The sequence below is a fragment of the Lepidochelys olivacea genome (assembly GCF_965140295.1).
Source record: "Lepidochelys olivacea isolate rLepOli2 genome assembly, chromosome: 8".
NCBI lineage: Eukaryota > Metazoa > Chordata > Testudines > Cheloniidae > Lepidochelys > Lepidochelys olivacea.
In genome coordinates this window covers 4,726,244-4,741,703 of record NC_140418.1, presented here as the reverse complement: position 1 = coordinate 4,741,703, position 15,460 = coordinate 4,726,244, and the positions used below count along the sequence as shown (strand labels likewise).

At 41.7% G+C, this 15,460-nt stretch overlaps 1 protein-coding gene across 1 annotated transcript; it reads left to right on the top strand.

The window, feature by feature from the left end:
- Window positions 1-274: 274 nt before the first annotated feature.
- Window positions 275-15,125, top strand: SAP30L (SAP30 like). Its single transcript, XM_084635708.1, has 4 exons — window positions 275-909; window positions 3,256-3,378; window positions 5,726-5,824; window positions 9,404-15,125. Exons 1-4 carry the CDS (start codon window positions 724-726, stop codon window positions 9,530-9,532), a joined length of 537 nt encoding a protein of 178 aa, XP_084491834.1. The 5' UTR covers window positions 275-723; the 3' UTR covers window positions 9,533-15,125.
- The last annotated feature ends 335 nt before the right edge of the window (window positions 15,126-15,460 follow it).

Here is a 15,460-nt window from a genome sequence, read left to right as displayed (position 1 = left end):
CCGGCCCGGCCTGGCCTGGCCTCCGCTCTGCGGCAGCCGGCCGGAGAGCCAGGGGGCGCTCGCCGGCTCCCCGCCCGGCTGGGCCCGAGAGGGGCGGGGGCGCTGCCGCGTGTGCCTAGGGACCCTTCACCGGGGGGCGCTGCCGGGGGCTTCTAGGGGGCCCCGGGCTCGGACGCTGCCGGGGGCTTCTAGGGGGCCCCTAGGACCTGCCGGGGGTTTCTAGGGGAGCCCTGGGGGCGGCCTGGGGACGCTGCCGGGAGTTTCTAGGGGGCCCTGGGGGGTGGCTGGGACCTGCCGGGAGTTTCTAGGGGGCCCCTGGGGCGGCCCGGGGACGCTGCCGGGAGTTTCTAGGCCCCCCCGGGAGGAGGCTCGGACGCTGCCGCGAGTTTCTAGGGGGGCCCTGGGGGCGGCCCGGGGACGCTGCCGGGAGTTTCTAGGGCCCCCCCCGGGGGGGAGGCTGGGACCTGCCGGGAGTTTCTAGGGGGCCCCTGGGGCGGCCCGGGGACGCTGCCGGGAGTTTCTAGGCCCCCCCCCGGGGGGAGGCTGGGACCTGCCGGGAGTTTCTAGGGGGCCCCGGGCTCGGACGCTGCCGGGAGTTTTTAGGCCCCCCGGGGGGGTGGGAGCGCTGGGTGTTGGAGCCGCTCTCTTTGCGGGGGTCGCAGTCTCCGCCGTTGGGAGGCACCGGGTGTCTGCCTGCCATTACTCTCCGGGCGGGGCCGGGCGATGAATGGTTTCAGCACCGAGGAGGACAGCCGGGATGGGCCCCCCGCTGCCCCCTTTTACGGCCAGAGCTGCTGCCTGATTGATGACGGGGACCGCTGTGTGCGCCCGGCCGGCAATGCCTCCTTCAGCAAGAGGATCCAGAAGAGCATCTCCCAGAAGAAGCTCAAGCTGGACATTGACAAAAGTGTGAGTTGTAACCCGGGTCGCAGCCTTGCATTTATGTGGCCCAAAGGCACCTACAGTGCTCTGCGAAGTTCATGAGCCACTGCAGTGTGGCCTCTTCTGGGCTGGAACCCAGCATCTGCTTTACAGTGCAGGGGAGGAGCCTTATACAACCGTTTGGTACCACCAGACTGCAGTTACACCTGGCATTGCATGGATTTTGGGACCAAACTGAAGACAGCGTGCCTTGAACGTTGCAAATTGTGTTTATTGAGCCACATTGGCAATGTTTTACACACCGGATTGACAATGCTAGGGTTCTTTCCCCCTCTGAAGGGAATAGGAAGTGTAGGTATACCTAATGTGACCCTTTATTTTGCAGGCTTTATTCCAAACGATTTTACAGATTTAAATATCACTACTAATGTTGTAAAAGATGTAGAGGACAGAGAAAAGGTCTGGAAGAAGAGAGAGGGAGAGATCAACTGGCGATGAAGTGAGAAGTAGGGCTAGTAAAGTAGTGAGAGATTTAAAAGGACTTCCAGACTTCCATATTCTCTGTGTATATATAAAATCTGCTGCAGTTTCCACGATATGCATCTGATGAAGTGAGCTGTAGCTCACGAAAGCTCATGCTCTAATAAATTGGTTAGTCTCTAAGGTGCCACAAGTACTCCTTTTCTTTTTGCGAATACAGACTAACACGGCTGTTACTCTGAAACCTTCCAGATGATAGGTGCTCGAGGAGAAGCATCTTGCATTCCAGTGAGCATGTTGTGCGGAAGGATAGAGAAAAGGCCATTTTCTCTTAGTTTTGAAGACAGTAGTACCACTTCAGCCACTGTTAGGTACTTGTGACTGCTGTGATTACTAAAGAGGTAACTTTAATTCCACAGATCCTGACCAGTTGGGAGGTATTTACATAAGTAAAGCTTCGAACTGTTCCCATGAAGCAATCATTTAAAAACTGTCACATCTGACTGAACAGTTGACATAACCATTTTTTAAATGAAAAAAATTGCGAGCTTCTTTATTGGTTGGCTTATCTGCTGCCAGCCAATTAATGATCATTTTAAGAGACATCGGTCCGTCAGGCCTATAAATGGGACCCTCACTGGGAGGAGGATACATCTGAGCTCAGCAGCCATAGTCTTTATGGAGAAAGTTTCTATTTAAAGTAACTCCATCAGCATAAGTCTCACTTCCATCAGAATTTTTTTTTTTTGCCTGCAGTTGTTATAAGCAGCCATAAGATTAGGACAACTGAAAGAAATTAGAGTGTACTTTGAGTGTACTTTGTCCATTTAATGGCATATTGCTTTAATTTGAGTGTACTTTGTCCATTTAATGGCATATTTCATATGGTTGATTTCACTTTTCCTCTTGTTTGTGACCATCTTTCACACAGCAACAAGGGAGAAAATCACTTTAAAGAGAGAGACTCAACTTGAAATCTAGTAATTTTTTTTAAATCACGTATTTCACCTCTCAGAGTAGTCCCTGAATCTTTCTAATGTGAGTCAAATTTTACTATCTTTTAATATTTTGTTTCCCTTCTTACATATGAAAGACCACAAAAGTGAAAGGGGAAACCAATGAAATAACTAAACGGGCAGAAAGGATTAAACTGACTGTACAAAGTGCTTTCTTTACAGTTTAAAGGCATTTGTACTGGACTAGCATCTACTCATTTCTGTCATTTACAGTCAGTTTAGAGAATGTTAGTTTTCATTAGAAAATGCCCTCTTAACAGGGACTTTCATATTGGGGCGAACTTTTAGAAAGATTTCAGAGTAGCAGCGTACATAAGATTCTAATGTACAAAAAGTAGTCAGTTAGTCTGTCTTCTTCTGTTGTTTGGTAAGGGGTTAGGTCCTGATCCTGAAAACATGCACGTTAGTAATCTCACTGATTTCAGTGGGATTACTTGTGTACATCAAGGTAAACACATGCATAAATCTTCACAGATTCAGAACCTTATTCTTCACAGCTCAGCTACAGCTCAATTCAGAAGTGAAGAGACATGATCCTGTAGAGAATTCATCCTTTATTTTGTGACATTTGATTGGTTTCATAAAAGTGAATGTGACATCATAAATTTAGCATTATTATTAGAGATTGAATTTCAACTCAGGCTGTTAGGAACCCTTCATTTTCCTCTGCCTCTTCTCAGCCCTAGCCATTCACACGATGAGCTTATTTCCATAATTCACGAGTATTCATGATTCAAATATACCAATTTTCATAGTGTTAAATGTAGTGCAGCAAATGTGTCCTGTGTATTATTTCTTTATAATTGATCGTAGTCTGATACAGTGTTTTTATATAATAACTACTCTGATTGCTTTTTCCCCCACTTTTTACTCTTAGGTAAGGCACCTGTATATTTGTGATTTCCACAAGAATTTCATTCAGAGTGTCCGAAACAAAAGGAAGAGGAAAACTAGCGATGATGGAGGAGACTCTCCTGAGCATGAGATGGATGTCCCAGAAGTAAGTGTCTCACAAAAGCGGATGTTGGCTGCTATTGCCAGTGTCTGCCGTGTTCAAATTTCATGAACCTTATTGTCTTGGGGGGAAGGCATACATCCTTTCAAGTCCATGAAATAGGGACATTTGAGCACTTTCATATATCTGTGAAGACTCTTTCTTTCACTGAAATTGCAGCTTTGTCTAAATTCTTATGGAAGTAACAGTGCCTTCAGGAATAATTTTTATATTGAGGGAGATTATTCTGATTTTGTTTTGTGAGCATATTCCATTTTCTTTCATCACCCTGGAATGATCCAGTTCCTGGCTTTACTAGATTTCTTCTATATACATGTCCACTTAAAACTTTCTATAAAAGAGGAATTGAAAAGATTTGTGGAAAAGAAGTCCAAGCCTACAATTTTATATGCAGGGAGTAGAGCTGAGAAAATAGTTTATTTTTCAATTCAGTGGCCAAACCACCTAAATAAATAAAAACGAATTTGTTTTGAACAGAATTTTATTTTCTTGCCAAAACAAAAGTGAAAAGAATTGTTTTTTGGGTCAAACAAAATGTTTCATTGGACCCTAAGTTAATTTGTTTTTATTTTGTTACATTTTTGGGGGGGTGACCCTTTTTAACGCTTTTTAAAAAACAAATTGACCCAAATTTCAAAACAAAACTTTTACATTTTTAAAAAAAATATATTCAGCTGAAAATGATCACTGAATTTGACCAAAAACCGTGAATAGTTTCAGTTGCCCTGAGACTGCATTTTTCAGCAAATCTATTAGTTGAAAAATTTCTTCCAGTTCTAATAGAGTGTGCCTAAACAACAAGTAAGGGGGTAGTCAGCATATACACTATTCTAAAGTTACTATTTAAAAAAAAAAATGAATGCACGTCAAGTTGTACTGCATGATTCCTGATTGGTGCTACAACCCAGCATGCATCATTCTGGGATATCACAGCTTTCAGACTCTCCACTATGGTAATGGAGTCAGCCCATGTGGGCTTAACTAAGCAACATTCAATGATGTTGTGCAGTTTTGAAATATGTATAATACTTTTTACATCCCAGAGCAGCATTATTTAATAATACTCTTAAACCAGTGTTTCTCAAACTATTGTACTGGTAACCCCTTTCACACAGCAAGCCTCTGAGTGTGACCCCCCCCTTATAAATTAAAAACACTTGTTTATGTATTTAACACCTTTAAATATACCTGTTTTAACACCTGTATTAAACCATGAAACAAATAAATTATAAAATCTTTGAGACAAGAGCCACATTATCTTATTTAATCTAATTTCTCTATTCCTCAGTTTCCCCGTTTGTAAAATGGGGTTATGAAACTGACTTCCTTTGTAAAGTGCTTTGAGATCTACTGATGGTATTAGGTGGTATTATTATTTGTACTTTGGGCATTGAGCACACTTTTAAGTGTGCTACAATAATAAATTGAAATAATTACTTAACAGAGCCCTTCTGGGCTGGCTCATTTGCTTTAGAGGTATTTCTCATACCTGACACGCTAATACGTTGCTTAGTTAATACAGGAGCCAGTGGCAGGACGTCATAGTTCCTAAAAACATTACTAACAACAAAATTAAATTTCTGTGCCATATGCTGCAGATAACAAAAGTTAAGTAACATTCAACGCATACTTTAAAACATAAGAGGGAGTTTTTCAATTTACATTTAAAGTTCCCTTCACCTGGACTGTTACTGAAGCACGCACTTTCTGCCTGCCCTTTGTGCAGTTTTTTCACTCTCACTGTAGAAATTGTGCGTTTACATTTTGAAATATCCCTGGTTGAGTTCATTCCTTCACAGTGCCCGGAAACCCAACAGTTTATGACATTAGCCATTTGCTCAGTGGGTAATAAGATGGTATTCAGCCACAAGTTTCTAAACTCTGTGGGAACAGCAGTGAGTTATGATTTCTGTTTGTAACAAAGAACTCTATAATTCTTAGTGTGGTTCTTCTCTGAAAAACAACTCTCTAAAAATGGCATTGGGGGACTATTTTTGTGTAAATGACCTGCTTATCAGATTCACTCAGTTTACAAGTGAAAGGATTACTGAGGATGCGGAGGTGTAATTGAGAGCAGAATTTGGCCTTACAGCTGTAAATTGGCTAACCGTTCTGTTGTGGTATATGAGCCAGAACAGAATTTCTCTCCCCTGAGACTGTTTTGGCTCTGCAACATTAACAAGAATTAAAAAGTAGACTTATATTTGTCACTAAAGCAAGCCCATGTGGCTCTGAATACAGACAGAACAGTCCTGTTGAGCTAGTAAGTGCCAGTTTGAGCTACTCTCCTCAGATACATCTGCACCCCAGTCATCCTGCATCTGTTTTCCAGGTTGACCTGTTCCAGCTGCAAGTGAACACGCTGCGACGGTACAAAAGACATTACAAGTTACAGACCAGGCCTGGCCTCAATAAGGCTCAGCTAGCAGAAGTAAGCGAGGGTGTGGGGAGTTGCTTTTTATAACAGAAGAAAAATGTATTTTTCGGTTCCCCAACCTGACATCCATTTTCTGGACACAAGTGATTGCACTGACTCTATCACTAGTACATACCAGATGCTCTGCTGCTGGTTTCCAGTGAATTGCTATAAGTGTATTCTCCTTCCCATGAGAAGGATCCTGAGGAACATTTTGCAGTAGCTGTTGTTTGTTCTCCTTTCTTTCCATCCATCTAATTCATTAAAAAGTGAATGATTAATGATGGCAGAGTGAATAGAATCAGAAAATGGACTCTTATTGTCCTGTGTATTTACCAATTTTCAAGCTATTAGTTGGGGACAGCTGTAAAACCAAACTCCTGAGACACATTCTAGCAGAGAGACAAGGAGGGTGAGGTAATCTTTTATTAGACCAACTTCTGTTGATGAGAGAGAAAAGCTTTTGAGCCACACAGAGCTCTTCTTCAGGTCACCCAAAGAAGAGCTCTGTGTGTGGCTCAGAAGCTTCTCTCTCTCTCGCCAATGGAAGTTGGTCTAATAAAAGATATTACCTCACTATCCTTGTGTCTCTAATATTCTGGGACCAACAGAGCTATAACTACACTGCATACAGCATGATTTAACAGTCATTTTAAATGTCATATTGTTTTCGTTTTTCTCCATTCTCTGCCTAGTGCAGTTGGGCTGCATTTCTTCATATTAAAAGCAGAGTCACTAACCCAGTTCTTCCCTTCTCTCTTTCCTTCCATGATCCTGACATACCTTGCTTACCTAATAAATCATGCCTCATCAGTCTGTTAGAATTCTTTGAGGGGATCAACAAATCTGTAGACAAGGGTGATCCAGTGGATATAGTGTACTTGAACTATCAGAAAGTCTTTGACAAAGGCCCTCACCAAAGGCTCTTAAGCAAAGTAAGTAGTCGTGGGATAAGAGGGAAAGGCCTCACGTGGATCAGTAACTGGTTAAAAGACAGGAAACACAAGGTAGGGATAAATGGTCAGTTTTCAGAATGTGGAGGGATAAATAGCAATATCTCCCAGGGATCTGTACTGGGAGCAGTGCGGTTCATACATGATCTAGAAAAGGGGGTAAATGGGTAAAGAGATGGCAAAATTTCTGGACAATTCAAAATTACTCAAGACCGTTAAGTCCAAACCAGACTGTGAAGAGTTATAAAGGGATCTCACAAAAGTGGTTGACTGGGCAACAAAACAGCAAATGAAATTCAGTGCTGATAGTGCACATTGGAAAACATAATCCCAACTGTACATACAAAATGATGGGATCTAAAGTAATTGTTGCCACTCTGAAAGAAATCTTGAAGTCATTGTGGCTAGTTCTATGAAAACATCTGCTCAGTGTGCAGTGGCAGTCAAAACGAACAATGTTAGGAACCATTAGAAAAGGGATAGATAAGACAGAAAATATCATATCACCACTGTATAAATCTGTGGTACTCCCAACACCTTGAACGTTGCATGCAGTTCTGGTTGCCCTATCTCAGAAAAGATAAATTAGAATTGGAAGAATTACAGAGCAGGGCAACAAAAATTATTAAGGTTGCATATGAGGAGAGATTAATAAGACTGGGACTTTTCAGCTTGGAAAAGAGATGGCTACGAGTGGATATGATAGAAGACCATAAAAGCATGAATGGCATGGATAAAATGAATAAGGAATGTTGTTTAGTCCTTTACATACCACAAGAACCAAGGGTCACCCAATGAAATTAATAGTCAGCAGGTTTAAAACAAACAAAGGGAAGTGCTGCTTCACACAATGCACAGTCAGAACTGTGGAATTCGTTGCCAGGGGATTTCGTGAAGGTCAAAAGTAAAACTGAGTTAAAAAATTATCAGGTCCATCAATGGCTATTAGCCAAGATGATCGGGGATGCAACTCCATGCTCTGGGTGTCCCGAGCCTCTGACTGACAAAAGCTGGGAGAGGGTGATGGAATGGATCACTCAGTGATCGCCTGTTCTGTTCATGCCCTCTGAAGCACCTGGCACTGGCTGCTGTCAGAAGACCCAATACCAGATTAGATGGACCATTGGTCTGACCTAGTATGGCTGTTCTTAATAAGCCATTAAAGAGCTGTCTCCTCCTTCTGTCCTCCACTTGAGACAAGAGTTTGGGTAGCTCTTCTATACAAGGAGTACTACAGATAGATGTAGTGTCCTTAATAGATATTCTAATGTTCAAGGCAGTTGTGCTTCAGGCCAGTGTTACAGAATCCCCACTCCTGCCCCGATTTCACCTGAATGTGTTCCTAGGGAAGCTCTGCTCTCATCAGGTTAACCTTACCTCTGCAGAAATTGCACTGTGTTTTCTGCAGGCCCAGGACTTTTACCACCATACAGCACGCAAAATTCTGGCGGCTTTGTAAAATGTTTTGTTGCTCATTTTCAAAGTAGAGTACAGAATTAATGTTGATAATGTTGTACAGTATATGGCATAGAGTAACAAGGTGAAGGGTGGGATGTAGATCCTCATTGGTATATCATGTGTTTGTAGTGTTCTAGCTAATGAGTAAGCAGTCTTTCAATTCCCTCTTGTTGGCAAGCGCTATGTACTGAAGCACATTTACATTAGTATCCCCAGCAAAACTATTATGCAAGCAGAGATTAACCTTAAGGGGAGCCTAACTTAAAATTGTCACACACTTCCCAGATTTCCTGTGAAGTTTGAGCAGCTTTGACCCTACGCTGGATCCTCGTCCAGCTCCCATGCTTGAATCACTTCTGCCTGAGGCTCTTAGACATCTGCTTCTAACCCACCGTAAGGAAAACTCAAACTTCCATAAGTCTTCTTGGAGTGATTCATATTGTTCAACCTGCATCAAAAACCAATTCTGGAGTTGTGCTGGGTACTGAAAGAGATGTTCCCACCATAGGGGAAAGCACATCTCCTAATCCTGGCCCAGCAAGACCCTTTTTACATTAGATTTATCCTTTGGATGAGAAAAGCAACCTAACTGTCCAGGGTTGTTACCAGAGTTTGAGATAGCAGCCCTAGCTTTTTTTCTGTTGTGGATCCCCTTTCAGTTCCTTTTATGAAAGCTTCCAATGTGTTTTAATGTGGGCAAAGGTCCATTGAAGCTGCATTGTTTACATTGCCAAGTCTCTACCTCTTTTGGATGACTTTAGCGAAGCTTGGCGATAGCTTTCCTTCACTCTTCTTTAAAATATTGAGTCATGGGGAAACTCTCTCCAAGCAAACTTGGCACGGAATGGATTGGGGAGGTGGTTTCTACTACTAACTAAAATACTAGCCTGTTGTAATGCTTTCCTAGGAAAGGAGGACTTCCTGGCTTCCAAATTCCACTTGTGAATTGGCTCCTGAAATTGTTGATTTAGCAAGACAACTCTCTGCCCATATGCACATTCTAGCTATAGTGAAGGGGTAAATGAGGACTGACTGTTCAAATCAGTGCATGTTTGCATAAAAGTGTGTTTTACTTGACAGCCTTAAATCAATGTCAGGATGAACAAAGACCAAACTGTAGCTCTGCTTATTTCTGCATTTAATTCAAGAATTTGCCTTTTTTTTTTTCTTTTATAATATTTAGACCATTAGCCGCCACTTCAGAAATATCCCTGTGAATGAAAAGGAGACACTTGCTTACTTTATCTACATGGTAAAGACCAACAAGAGCAGGCTGGACCACAAATCAGAAAGCAGCAAGCAACTAGAATAAAGATGAGTTGGACTTTGGATGAGAATAAGCATGATATTGAAGGAACAGGTGGTGTCATGCATTTTAAGCTTATAAAGACTGTTAAACTATATTGTAAAAAATTTTAAATGCTGTGTGTGTGAATGACATGATATAGACACTCTTGGTCAGGACTATCTGAAAACATGCATCCAACATGCCTAAGAAGACTTTCTTCCCAGTCAAAGCCAACATTGGAATGAAGGAATAAAGATCATAGGAAGAATTAAAGATATCAGTAGGACTTTGTGGCTTTGAAGTTCATTGATGCAGTGTGTTAAAGTACTTCTGGAAGCCTGCTTCCGAATGTGATTTTGGTGATGAGTAAAAAGAATTCAGTGGTCTCAGTCTGCATCACAAAACCACCATGCAACACGCTTTGGCTCAGGACTGGAACAGCAGTGGAATTATAATTCAGAATCAAGGTGCATGGGTCAGAAGTCTGTCTGAAGCTTGCTCACAACCTGAACACACTCCAACTTTCTCTGAGTCAGTGCTACAAGTTCCAAACTTCTGTGAATGAATGCTACAATTCACCAAATCCACTCAGTGAACGCTGTTGGATTGGTTTGAAAATGGATTTCTCACATCATATCATGTGGAAACCAAACTGATATTGCCAACCTTTTCATCTGCTTTACCTTATTTAAAAACTCATTATTTAATTGAATTGTTTTAAGCATTTGAGAACATCTGCATTTTCTGGACTTATGGCATTTAAGGAAATATGTGGCATTTAGGCAAATATTGTGAATTAATTCACTGGTTTGATCATGTCGTTAAAAATGCCCCAATTAATTCACATAAATCTTTGTTGTGTCTCTTGAATTCTAGGCTCAGGGGGATAGGTGAAGTAATGGCTTATGGCTCAAGCCTTTATCCTGGGCCAGATCAGGTATAAATCACACAAGTGACTTTATTCTCAATCTGGTCTTCAGCAGGTCCACGTCACAAGACTGGCTCACAGATTGGTCTGACTTCCAGTCTCAGTTTCAGATAAACCATTCTAGGAGCGGTAGATATGTCACCAGTGTACTAACACGAGCGTAAGCGATATTTGAACAGCATCTGCCTGCACTGTTTTGGCAATGGACAGAGTGTCAAAGCACTCACCTTTCATAAGCATTAAATTTACATTTCCTAGAAATAATGCTGATCGTAGAATGGCACACAGTTGTCCTTTGTAACTGCATGTTTTAAAAGTAAAGTTAAAATCACTCATTTTTGTCATTTCAAGCCAAGGTGTTCTTACAAATCTTCACAGCCTAAACAAAATTGGCAAGGGGAACCTAAAGAGCATTGTGACCTGTCATTTTCCAGTGACCTCAAATTCAATTCAAGGTAGTCTTTGTGATTTTTAAAAAACCACACCACTCCCCTGCTGTTTTAGCTTTTTAATCTTTTTATTCTGTTCTGAGATGCCAAGACCCCACCTGATGAGCATATATGAAACAAGCCTTAAGCAGCAAAATGAACAGTGGAGAACTTTGGTTAGAATTTTTCAGTTGTGGGTTTGAACATGCAGAAACTGTCTGTAGCTTTGAATAGCTAAATATAAGAGACACAGCTCAATATTGTATGTATTGCTTATTGTGCAAGACAGACCGTTCATACAATAACTTATTGAAATCTTAAGCTTTCCCAAAGTATCTGGTAAAATAATTAAGGTCACCACTCTAAGCAAACTGAGTTTATTTGCAGAGCTTTCAAGTGTTTGCTTATGTTCCAAATAGATTGCCAAGAAACTTCAGCCTTTTTAATAAGTCCAGTGTCATGCAGAAAATACTTCTAGTGATAGAGATATTCCATTTTAATCTGATGCATTTCTGAAGGATGTGGATTGTTTCAAGTGTCATCACAGACTCCAATTCAGTATGAATTTTACAAACTATTTAGATCAGAGGGTATGTCTACACTTCAGTTAAAACCCTGTAGCTGGCCGGTGCCAGCTGACTCAGACTCGTGGGGCTAGGGAGCTTTTTAATTGCCATGTAGCCAATCGAGCTTGGGCTGGAGCCGGGGCTCTAGGACCTTGTGAGGCCCAAGCCCAAACATCTGCAATTAAACAGTCCCTTGGGAGTCAGCTGGCATGGGCCAGCCACAGGTGTCTAATTGCAATATAGACATATCCTAAGGCGCTTTGACACAAGCAGTGAAGGAGTGTATGGAATGGTAAGCAAATGTCTTGCATCAATATTTCTTGAGTGTTTAAGAGTCTCCATTATTCTGGTCCCTTCCTTATTGGAAGGATGAAATAAACACCCCATATCAGTCAATTGATCTGCTTTATATAATTCAGGACAGATGCCTAGAAGATATGTTCTCTGACTGCATAATTAACTTCAGAGTTTTTATGCATGCACCCAGAGGAGAGTGATTAAGGAAAAATCTGTCTTCAAGTTATGAGTAGGTTATGCCTCATCCTGATTTCCAGACCAAAAATGGAATTTGTGTGGGGTTGTTAGGGGTTTTTTTTCCTTTATTTGCTCTTAAAAAAAAAAAGTCGTTGCAGTGTTTTAGCCATTCTTTACAAAGGAAATATGGTGGCAGGTTCCATCTGTTCAGGTGTATTCATTGGAATGTTTTTGTGCAGAGGTGGGATTCAGGAAATTTTCTGAGCTAAGTGTTTGATATAAAATTTATGATTGTTGTTGGTTTCACTTAAGCAATTATACTTTACTTTTAAAAAAAATCTTATTCTAAGGTGTGGTGATGGAAAGATGTTTACCAGCCATTAGCAGGAGTTTGTAAGGTGGAGAGGTTGGAGGAAGGACACCAAAGAAGCAGAGGAATCTTTGGTTTTCAGATCCCTGGGATCCCATTGCCTTATGAACACTTGGAGATGCCTTATTCTCTTGTTCTCAACTCCGCTAGAATAACAAGCCTTGATCCTGAGAGCAAGTGTCTTGGTGGAGGGACTGGTCACTCATGTGGCTACCCACGCTAGACACTGACATCACACGTCAATTCAGCAGCAATAGCCATGTTCAGAGTGCCTGTGGCTCTCGGAGCATTTAGACTTTAATAATCAGAAACGCAACAATGCAATTGCTCTGTGTAATGCCACTGTGTGTGTTTGATTGTGCTGCTCGCCCATTAATGATACTGTCCAACAGGTTTTAAATGCTCAACAGCAAATGTTTTTTTTGAGCCTCAGGGGTGTGAAATTTTTCAGCACTTTGACAGGGTTTGTTGAAGATGCAGGAGAACAGAATTGCTTTGATGGATGTGGTTCATTCACACAAGGTGTAAGTTTTTTACCTTGATACTTTTAGAATTTGCATTTCACAGACAGGATTTAAATGCGGTCTAACTCAACCATGGTGCGCAAACTTTAGTAGTCGTATATAATTTGTTCCAAGTCTCTGGGTGGAATTCATCCAGTGCAGAAGGCCCATAGGAAACCCTCCTGTCCACATAAGAACCTGATCCAATTAAAGACTCCTGTCAACTTCATTAGGGTTTGGATCAGACCCTAAACCCTTACGATGGAACTCAGAGTCCCTCCTGCAGGCTTCTTCAGTGGGTTAATTTAATCCTGTGTAGTGGTCCTATGCTGGTCCCTAGTATTTGTAGGGGAAGAAAAAGAAATCACTGACCTTTTTCATCCCTTGAGCTCAGTGAAGGAAAAAGCAAGGGAATTTGAAGTGTCCTGTGATAGGATTAAATTAGGGGCAGTGGCATTGTGATGACTGGAAAGTGCAGCTGATAAAGCTGGCAAGTTCTTAGGGGGCACTTTGTCCTTAGATGTTCTGTGTTCATCTTTCAAGGCCTCGTTTTGTGTCTGTATCTTGAATACTGCATATCTTGAGCAAACTGTTGCAGTAATATTTAATGTTTCTTTTGCTGATTAAAGCCTGATTTAAAAACTTAGGTCAGCCTAGCTACATCTCTCGGGACTGTGAAAAATGTAATGCCCTGTGCAACATAGTTAGGTCGAGCTAACTCTGCTGTAGACACAGCTAGATCACCGGAAGAATTCTTTCCGTCGGTCTAGCTACTGCCTCTCGAGAGGTGAATTACCTACGTCAGTGGTAAAAGCCGTTCCCGTCGGTGACGGAAGCATCTACTCTAGAGTGCCACAGACAGCACAACTGCAGCACCACAGCTGTGCCATTCTTACTGCTGTGGTTTATACGTATCCTAAGATCCAGAAAAGTGGAGGATTAAGGTTGTTCCGACTTTATTGAATTCTCTGGTACCTGCAGGCGTGCTTCTAAGGAAAGTTGGAGGCTCTTTTGATGTGTAGCCGAACAAAAAAAACACACACACAAATCTGTCTGGCAACTGAAAGTCAGACATGTCAGTAGGATGGCTTCTTACCCAAACCAGCTGTGAAATCTAGAGCCAAAGTAACCCACAGCAAACATATTTCAGACTAGGTAGCATAGCAAAGAGAACTCCATGTAGGACATGGTCCAAATGAAAACCCAGCTAAATGGACTTCTTTCACGCACACATTTTTAAGAAGAGTCAGCTAAACAGTGTTAAATTTTGCGATGAGTGTTTTATGCCAAACGCAAATGTAGTGGGAAGGAGAAAGGGTGAGCCATGCACTTTACTTCTGTCGGTAGGTTCTAATGTAAATACTGGTGGGAAATCATGGTAGGTAAATGGAAGTGGTCAGGGAGGGGGACTTGATAGAAAAGATTTTGTTTTTTGTTTCAAACAGCAAACCATTCTTACTCCTGCAATGCCCTAGCATCGTTTTCTCTTTAAAATTTAAACTATTGAGATGAGGGAACATTAAACTTTTAGGTGGGAGCCATTTTACTGCCCAGTGGATTCACTAAAGGGCCCATCATGGAGACACAATAGAATATTGTTGATTGCTCTTTTTCATTATTGTTCCTTCATGTCAGCTAGGGCTTATCAACCATAAGAGAGGTGGTAAAGTTCAGTTTTCGGTTTCTGCTTTCTAGTTGTAAACAGGACTCTTAACGGCACCAGATAGTCCATTCACTTTTGCAACAAACCTCTGCTCTCACTTCCATGTTATCCATTACCCACAGCTCTGTTGGAAAGTAACTAAATAGTGTTCATGGAGTGGGAGGGCTCTTGCCTTAAATTCTGAATTTCAGTTACAATCAGGTCTGATGTATAAAATAGTTTGCAATAGGTTCTTAGGTCTCTGACGTAATAGATTTCCATTATTGTTTTTAAAAGAACGAGGTTTGCGTTTTTGCCTTTCATTTGTTGTCTTCATCCCTCCTGTCTTGTCCCATTCCACAGCTGGAACACCGAGAGGAGACGCATCGGATAACTTAAAAAAAAATCCTTTTACTCTGTACCAGGCTTACTGGGAGAAAAAAAATCATTCTCCCTTTCATTACGGCCTCCCACATGTTGTGCTGATCTTATGCCAAATGTTTTTGATATCTTGTATTTTTACTGATGTAAGATAGCTGTGTACTGTCAATGTAACTCTAGTAACTTATAGTGAAACTGTATAATTTTCTCTGAGATGTAGAAAATGTTCTGCTCCCACCGTGTATGAGACTTTAACTCTGTCCTGTCAGACAAAGCTATAAATGCCTGAGTTTCACTTTTAATAAATGATCTATCTAGCAACACACTCCAAGTTCCCTCTGTTTGCCTCTCTGAATAGGATTCGCTTCCAGTGACTGGCTTAGGAGATTTGGTTCCTGGGATGATCTAGACGTAGTGCTTCTCACTGCCACATAGGACACCTGGGTTCACTTTGATTCCCTGTGCTGACTTTTTGTCCCCAGGACTCCAAGTATTGCGGAGATGGGAGGGGAAGTAGAGGGGTGAGGAAAAATGCCATCCCCCTGTGTCAAATAAAGGAGTCTTACCAACTCCTTAGCTGGATGAGTAGTTCCTCTGACATAAGGCCTCTTGTAGTGTAGGGGGTATGAGCCAAGAAATGTTCCCAATGCTATGTAAAGA